Here is an 8,212-nt window from a genome sequence, read left to right as displayed (position 1 = left end):
AAAAAATAATGGGAAAACTAAAAAAAAAATGGTCATTGAAACAGAAAAATTGATGAAATTATGATTCCACCCTAACAAATAATAATAATAAAAATTAACTTGAGCCAACTTAAATGAGTATGTCAAATATACAAGCCAGATGATGAGATCAAGATAAGCTAATAGAAAAAAAATAAAAATAAACAAAATTCAATTCAAAACAAATTAAATATAGAGGGATGACATTAAAAAAAAATTAAAAAAACAAAAAAAACCAACAAACCACAAAAATCATTTAAACTTTGCGACTCAGATCATACAAATAAGATAACCTTATAGAAAATAAACCAGAAAATATTATGAAGCTCAATTAAAAAATAATTTTAAGTTGAAGGACAAAACATAATAAATATTAAAAGATTTTGAATTTAAAAGTAATTAATATATCTTATATACTAAAAGAATAATAATAATAAAAAGACTAAAAAGCTTTTGAATGTAAATTTATTTATTTTATTTAAAGGGTAACAAAGTAATTTTATTATGTAAGGAAAAAAAAGGTAATCAGATCAATCTTAGCTTGAATCACGATGACAAACTGTATTGCTTCTAGGACCTAGTTGAAAGTTTTATGATTAAAAGATAAATCTGTTATTATACTATTACAATTAATAATATTATCATGTCCAGCTTAGGATTTCGTTAATGTTACGTATTTAAATCTCTTCGGTCTCTGTACCTTCAGGTTCAATTGTCTATTTAAAATTGTTTAATAAATAAATAAACCGTTCAGACAAATTGTTTCAAAAGTGTCCTTGTCATCCGATAAAATAAAAGGAGCACAGTAGATCGGTCTGTGCATATTTAAGTTCAATACAATCAGCAAGACTAGTCTCTCTATGATGTCCGTCGTCGATTCCATCATGACACACGTCTACATCTATCAGCATCCCCAAATTTTTTTCTCTTGCGTGAGTCCCACAAGCATGAATGGTGGGACCCTTCACTACAAAATAATCAGAGCCCAGCCAAAGCCCATACACTCCACAGCCAGTGTATGACTACCAAACAAAGAACACGAGCAGCTGCATTACAGCAAGTAAAATTATATGTCCTCTCTCTCTCTCTCTCTCTCTCTCTCTCCATCCCTCTCCTCCTGGCCTTCTTCCCAAAATGCTCAAACCCTGACCCTATTAGGGTTTTCAGCTCCCAAATCTAATTCCTCATCGCCATATTTCTCTTTCTCAGGTTTTCGTCATTATACCTCCATCTCTCTTTACATTTTTGCTTGTGCTACTACTTTTTCTCTCTCTCTTTTTATTTTTTATTTTTTTTATTGCACATATATGTAAATTATTTCTCTTCTCTTTGCTTGCCTGCCTTTCCTTTTTGCCTTCGATCTTACAGTTATGTATGGAATCTGATTCATGAAAAACCAAATAAAAAAAATAGTTCAAGTTTTGATAATCTTGGAGCTGAGCATTTTCTTTCTAAACTTGAATGTTAGCTAGCTCGATCCACATTTATCATTATTATTTGAAATTATGAACAATGTAAGAGGAGATTTGAATCTTATTCTCACATAAATCAAAGTAAATAAAAAGAAAAAAAACTACTACATAAAAGTAATCGAATACACAAAGTAACTTCGTAATTTTTTTCTAATTTTCAAATGCACCTTTGTTAGTAATTGTATGCGTCCGTGTGGATTTGAGAGCGTTGAATTTTAGAAATCTGGTGAAATGGACAATAATTAGTTTTAATTGTATAGCAAGTTGAATTTATCAGTATTCTGTTGCATTGCGTGTCCCCATTTTGTTGTGGTTGTGGGAATTATTGGATTGTATTATAGGAATTCCATTTCTGATTAATTTCTGTTATTTGAACTTTGGTGAACATCAGGGCTTTGGATATTGCAGTTTGAAGTGAGAGAAAGGAGCTAGCAGACCATTCAAACTATATAATCAAACAAAGGTCTGAAGTATATGTCTCATTTTTAGGTCTTCAAAATGTTCAACTAATGGATTAGTATAAAACATTGAGGCTATATTTGAACCGGGACAAGAAATTTGGTGGAGTAAAAGTGGCTTGCATAATGGGGTCTTATCCTGGTACTTGTGAAATTGTTGAAGCAGGGGAAGAACTGGATTCAGTTGAGCATTCTAAAAGAGCTTATCAATCTTATTCTGGATTAAGTGAGGGTGGTGATGGCCGAAAGCATCCTGTGCTAAAACTGGGATCCAAGGATTCTTTGGAAGATGATATCAACCAGCTTTTTGAGACTATCAGTCTTAAAAATTCATCCAAAGGTTTAGGTCTTTCAAGTCAGGCTGGTACAAGTGCAAGTCCTTTAAGGAAAAATGCTATGAAAAGACCGATTACAGTAGGTGTGCCTCGTTCACCTGCGATTGGAAATTCTGAGCCTGTGTCTCTGAAGCAAGCATTACGGGAGCTATGCATTTCTAAGGCATCAGAAATGGCTGCTATGAAGAGGTCATCGAAGTCGGCGAACTCTCCAGGTCTCTCAGAATCTGGAAGGATAAAGAGTTTGTATAATTCAGTAATAGTTGAAACAAGTAGACCTGGGCTTCCCATAGTTGAAATATCTTTGGTTCCGGAAGAAATCAAGTCAAACGTTTCTGAGAAGTTGCCTCTGCAACTTCAGGTGCCCAAGATAAAATCATCGAACCAGAGTGCTCAGTCTTCTCCTCGGTTCCTTGCATTGAAGTCACCTAACCAAAGTGCCAATTCTTCTCCTCGATTTGTTGTTCCAGCTACGCAGGATGCTATTGTGGCCTCATCGAGGCAGAGGGAGATTGTTTCTGCATCTCAAAAAGTCAGACCTCAAGCACTAAAATCACCAAACCAAAGTTCTCTTTCTTCTCCTAGGTATGCTGGCCAAAGCATGCAAAATGGTATCGAGACCACACAGATGCATAATGGGACTGGTATTGCACCAAGAAAAATTGGAAGTCAAGAATTAAATTCAACAGCCCAAAGTGTTTGCTCTTCTCCTCGATTTGCTGTTCCAACCTCGCAAAATGGTACTGGGATCGCATCAATGCAAAATGACATGGTTTCTGCATCAAGACATTCTGAAAACCAAGCTCTGAAGATGGAGAAGGTGCTGAAACAGAAGCATACACCTGCTATTTCTCAATCTCATTCTGTTGATAATACCTTAGAGCTAGATATGGATGTTCCCACTTCAACCAAGGCAGCAGGTAAAGCACCAGCACAAAGATTTGGTCGTAAAGGCAGGTTTCACTCAGCATCTTCTTCGATCAATGGAAACAGGGCAACCAAGTTCACCAGAAACACTCCACGTTTAGCTAAACCAGCTTTAAGGAACAAGAATTCAGTGAAGAAGAAAATAAAGCAGGGTGCGACTTCTTCTGCTTGCATTCCTAGTGAAGGTAATAACAGCTTGTTTACTAGCACTGGTCAGCTGGTCTGTCAGAAATGCCAACATACTTTTGATATTGTAGCTGAAGATTCCAACCAAGATTTTCATGCTCCCTTGTCTTCCAGTCTTGATGCTGAAGTTATCTCAAGCATTAAGAAATCTAAACCAGAATTGACTTCAAGCAACTGTAATAGAAATGGAGCCGTTGGAAAAGTGAAGAAACATTCAAAATCAACACAAAAGGAGGAATTTTCCCAAAGCTCAAACAGTAGCCTTGGTGATCATAGCACAAGTACAAGCAACAGTGATGAGAGCCATGCAAGCAGATTGAGTTGTGGTAACAGGCCCCACATGTCGAAGGATTTCAGATGGGAAGCTATTTGCCGTCTTAAGATGCAACATGGAGTCTTAAGTTTGAGACACTTCAACCTCATAAAGAAGCTTGGTTGTGGAGATATAGGGACTGTTTATCTTGCCGAGCTTTTGGGTTTAAACTGCCTGTTTGCTATAAAGGTCATGGACAATGAATTTTTGGCAAGACGAAAAAAGATGCCTAGAGCCCAAACAGAAAGAGAGATATTGAGAATGTTGGACCATCCTTTCCTCCCTACACTGTATGCTCAATTCACATCAGATAATTTATCATGTTTAGTTATGGAGTATTGCCCTGGTGGAGATTTGCATGTCCTAAGGCAAAGGCAGCCTGGGAGGAGTTTTTCTGAACCAGCAGCCAGGTAGGATACTCTATGAAAGTCCATGGCTCACGTTTGCTTTCGCTGTCGTGTTCCTAATTACACTGCAGAGTGAAAAACAAATAACAGGGATGCAAGAAACACAACTGAAACCTGAATACTAATTAAGAAATGCATAAAAAGCTGTATCAGATGCAAGAAGACACCATTCTTGCACTAAAATCACCAAAAGCCATTTTCTTGACATCTTCAACATTCAAAATGATTTCTACGTGCTTAACATTCTTCTTTGCCACTCAGTCAAATGTTGCTCTCGTTCCTTATATTCAGCACCATTGCTATGAATTGTCTAGATGGTCTTTACTGTTACATCACCATTTGTGTTTCAAAATCTGCTAGTAGAGTTTTCTTGAAAGGTGAGTATGAGAGCCCTATCGCTTGCTATGCTGGTGTGTTTTCTTCCTTTTTACTAGATCCAGGGCCATGTTCATTGTTTGGTATATTTGTTGCTCAAATTTATTTGTGCACTCTCTTGGGCTATGTCCGCTTCAACTTCTGCTGCTCGTTATTGGTGCTCGGTAAAGGTTTGCATGGAATCCAATTGGACAGCTAAACATCAGTTTGATGTTCTTTTTACTCAAAAGTAAAATTCTTCCCTTGGAATTCTGTTATGAGAAGTATCCAGTGGAATAATTTTCGTTTGACTTTTCAGCTTTTACTGTTGGTGTTCATATTATATGTCATATCCCATACCTAATCTTAACTGGTGACATCTGTAGGTTTTATGTTGCTGAAGTTCTTCTTGCTTTGGAGTACTTGCACATGCTTGGAGTTGTCTACCGGGATCTAAAACCGGAGAACATTCTTGTTCGAGAAGATGGCCATATTATGCTCACCGACTTTGACCTTTCACTGAGGTGCAGTGTAAGTCCAACTCTCCTGAGATCTTCAACCGATTCAGAGCCTGTAAAGATGTCTGGTCCATGTACAGAGTCTAGCTGCATCGAGCCATTATGCATTGAACCATCCTGTCAAGTCCCATGCTTCAGTCCTAGGTTTCTACCTGCTACTGCAAAAGCAAGGAAGCTAAAAGCTGAAGTTGCTGCCCAGGTTAGATCTTTGCCACAGCTTGTGGCTGAGCCCACAGATGCCCGCTCGAATTCCTTTGTTGGGACCCATGAATACCTGGCCCCTGAGATTATCAAAGGAGAGGGCCATGGAGCTGCCGTTGATTGGTGGACTTTTGGTGTTTTTCTTTACGAGCTTCTGTATGGCATAACACCTTTTAAGGGTTCTGGAAATGAAGAAACGCTAGCCAATGTGGTGTCAGAGAGCCTCAAGTTCCCTGATAGCCCACTTGTTAGTTTTCAGGCTAGAGATCTTATCAGGGAACTGCTAGTCAAAGAGCCGGAGAATAGGTTGGGAACACACAAAGGGGCTACTGAGATCAAGCAACACCCTTTCTTTGAGGGCTTGAATTGGGCACTCATACGCTGTGCCATCCCCCCTGAGGTACCAGAATTGTATGATTTTGGGGTTTCAAAGCATGGAAAGAATACCCAGTATTTGGAGTGTAAAGCTACAGGAGAGCTCCTTGAGTTTGAATTGTTCTAAACGTCGCCTCTCCTTCCCCGTTGTAACTTGTATCTATAAATGTAAATTCGAGAGACTATTGTTGTCAAGTTGTCATTTATGGCATGAGACGTCAATTTGACGGCCGAGGGAGTACTCTAAACAGAGAGACATGTCAATAAATTTGTCAAAATTAGGTTCTCGTGCTTTATGTTGTTGGTATGGATCCCAAGTTGTGAAGTAGGACCGTGTTGAGATTTATGGTCCAGACGTGGCCTTGGGTAATGAAAATTCCTTGTAAATTCCATGACATCTAGAAGACCATAGCAACTTCTCACGTCATATCATTGATCCATTTTAACCCTTCTAGATCATAATTTAATGTCACCTCGTGGATACCGACTCAACTTGACTTTAGAATAAATAAATATTTTTTAAATAGTTATTTTGATTGATAGATAATTGATAAGGTATAAATATTGTAAAATCTGATTTAAAACCTGATTAAATTGAAATATATATTTATATTATAAAAATATATTTATAAAACATTTATATTTTTCTTAATACACACGAGAGAGATAAAACGCATCTATATGTATATAATATTTATCATTTAATATACATATATGTACTTCAAATATATATATATTAATTATTTTATTTTTTATTAAATAATAAATAATAGTGAATACCTAAAATTTGATAGATAGTTTATGAATATCTAAATTTTTTATCCGATGAATAATAGATAAGATATGAATATCAAGAAATCCGATGTAGGTATCCATTGCCATCCATAAATTTCTCCCTCTTATTAATTTTTCTATTACATAGATATCTTTATATATTCATATTTTCTTATGCATGATTTTTAATCATTTTTATAAATGAAAATGCCCCTCAAAACTACAAAATAAAAATATAGAATAAGTTGAAAACACCATAATAAACCCACAAACATAAAATCTTTAACAGCTTGTTCGAAACCAAATCATATGTGAAATTGAATTCAATTCCATATGTGATTTGAATTCAATTGATAACTATTATAATTTTTATATTTGAAATAAAATATCAAACTACATAATTGAATTCAATTATATTGTTTGGAATACATGTGGAATTGAATTAAATTTAACTATTTTGTTTTTAATTCAGAATTGCATAACACACATTCTTAATGAATAATTTAACATTGTAAGTTGTAACAAATATTATAAGGAACTACCTTTCCATGATAAGATGAAAGATCAAGAAAAGAAATGTATTAGTTACTGGGTCTCCCATTTTATTTTTTTTATCTATCTCGTGTTTCTATTTGTTAAAAGGCAAAGATTATAAGATGACTAAGTGCCAACATCAATTTAAAAAAAAACCTTATATTCAAGTTTCAGTTTTATCATTCAACATCTAGATTATTGAGAATTGAACTTTATAATTTATATCAATTTTTTTTTATAAATTTATTCTAGTATTTTGATTCGGGTTAGTAGGTTAATCTAGGTGACACACCTTATCTTAGAAGTTGTTGAGCATCAAGGTCTCACATAGTAGATATGCTCTAAAGTGGAATAAATAGGTGTTGCTCTAAGAAGAAAGAAAGGGAAATTGTTTGACTATGGTTATTTTTTTGATATTTTTTATTTTTTTTTAATTTAATCTCTGAACAGTGGGTGATTGAGAATTGAACTTCATATCAAAAATTTATCCACTTTATTTAGGTTTACCACGATCTTATGACCCGCGTCGCGAATTAGGCAAGTTAACTAAGGTTTTTTTTTTTTTTTATCTTTTTTAGTTGATGTTTTTTAATTTCATACTTTAATATGAAATTGATTGAAAATTAGGCTTTTTAACTTGTTTTAGTTTGTGTTCTATGAGGTTATTCTGGTTTTATAACCCGAGTCACGAGCTTGGTTAGTTGAATCGAGTGGTTTTTTGTGTTATTTTTTAATTGTTTTTTTTTATTTCATTATTTAACATTAGACCGATTGAGAATTGAGCTTCATAATCTATTTTAATTTTTCTTTCTATGAGATTATCTTAGTCTCATGATCTATGTTTGATAAGTTAACCTAAGTTGACTTGACTTATTTTTTTTATTTGATTTTTTTATCTTTTAAAATTGGATTAATTGAGAATTGAGTTTAATAAAAAAATTATTTTCTTTCTATAGGGTTATTAGGGTCTCATAATCCCGGTAGTAGATTTAATAGGTTAACTCAAGTCAATCTAATATGATGTTGTTTTAATATTTTTAAAAAGATGTCGTCTTAATTTTTTTAATTAAAATATATTTTTATCGGTTGTCCAGGTTTTTTTCAAACATGCCAAGTCAACCAGGTCACATCAGGCTAGTCCTCATAAAGTTTTTTTTTTCTGCTAAAAAACACATTAAGAGTACTTGAATATTTTTTTACATCCAAAACATATTTGATCTGACCCACAATATAGAACGAGCAATGATCTAGTATATTACTAAATAATTTAACACGTGAGACTCTTAGTCTTATTTTATTGAAAAATTTACTCCATGCCTATGAAGTTTTACTTGCAATTA

The 8,212-nt window shown here is 34.4% G+C and overlaps 1 protein-coding gene across 1 annotated transcript; it reads left to right on the top strand.

The window, feature by feature from the left end:
- The first annotated feature begins 1,057 nt into the window (after positions 1 to 1,057).
- On the top strand, positions 1,058 to 5,860 carry LOC18100057 (serine/threonine-protein kinase KIPK2). The gene is made up of 3 exons (XM_052453934.1): positions 1,058 to 1,227; positions 1,882 to 4,119; positions 4,857 to 5,860. Exons 2-3 carry the CDS (start codon positions 2,075 to 2,077, stop codon positions 5,689 to 5,691), a joined length of 2,880 nt encoding a protein of 959 aa, XP_052309894.1. The 5' UTR covers positions 1,058 to 1,227; positions 1,882 to 2,074; the 3' UTR covers positions 5,692 to 5,860.
- Positions 5,861 to 8,212: the final 2,352 nt, after the last annotated feature.

The sequence above is a fragment of the Populus trichocarpa genome, chromosome 6 (assembly GCF_000002775.5).
Source record: "Populus trichocarpa isolate Nisqually-1 chromosome 6, P.trichocarpa_v4.1, whole genome shotgun sequence".
In the NCBI taxonomy this organism is placed as follows: Eukaryota; Viridiplantae; Streptophyta; class Magnoliopsida; order Malpighiales; family Salicaceae; genus Populus; species Populus trichocarpa.
The sequence above is the reverse complement of the archived record's forward strand: the minus strand, read 5'-3'. Positions and strand labels throughout refer to the sequence as shown.

Bases quoted from the DNA above. Each gene is read 5' to 3' on its own strand.
- LOC18100057 (XM_052453934.1), top strand. From the start codon at position 2,075: ATGGGGTCTTATCCTGGTACTTGTGAAATTGTTGAAGCAGGGGAAGAA. The intron at 4,120-4,856 runs GTAGGATACTCT...TGACATCTGTAG, and splicing joins TTTTCTGAACCAGCAGCCAG to GTTTTATGTTGCTGAAGTTC.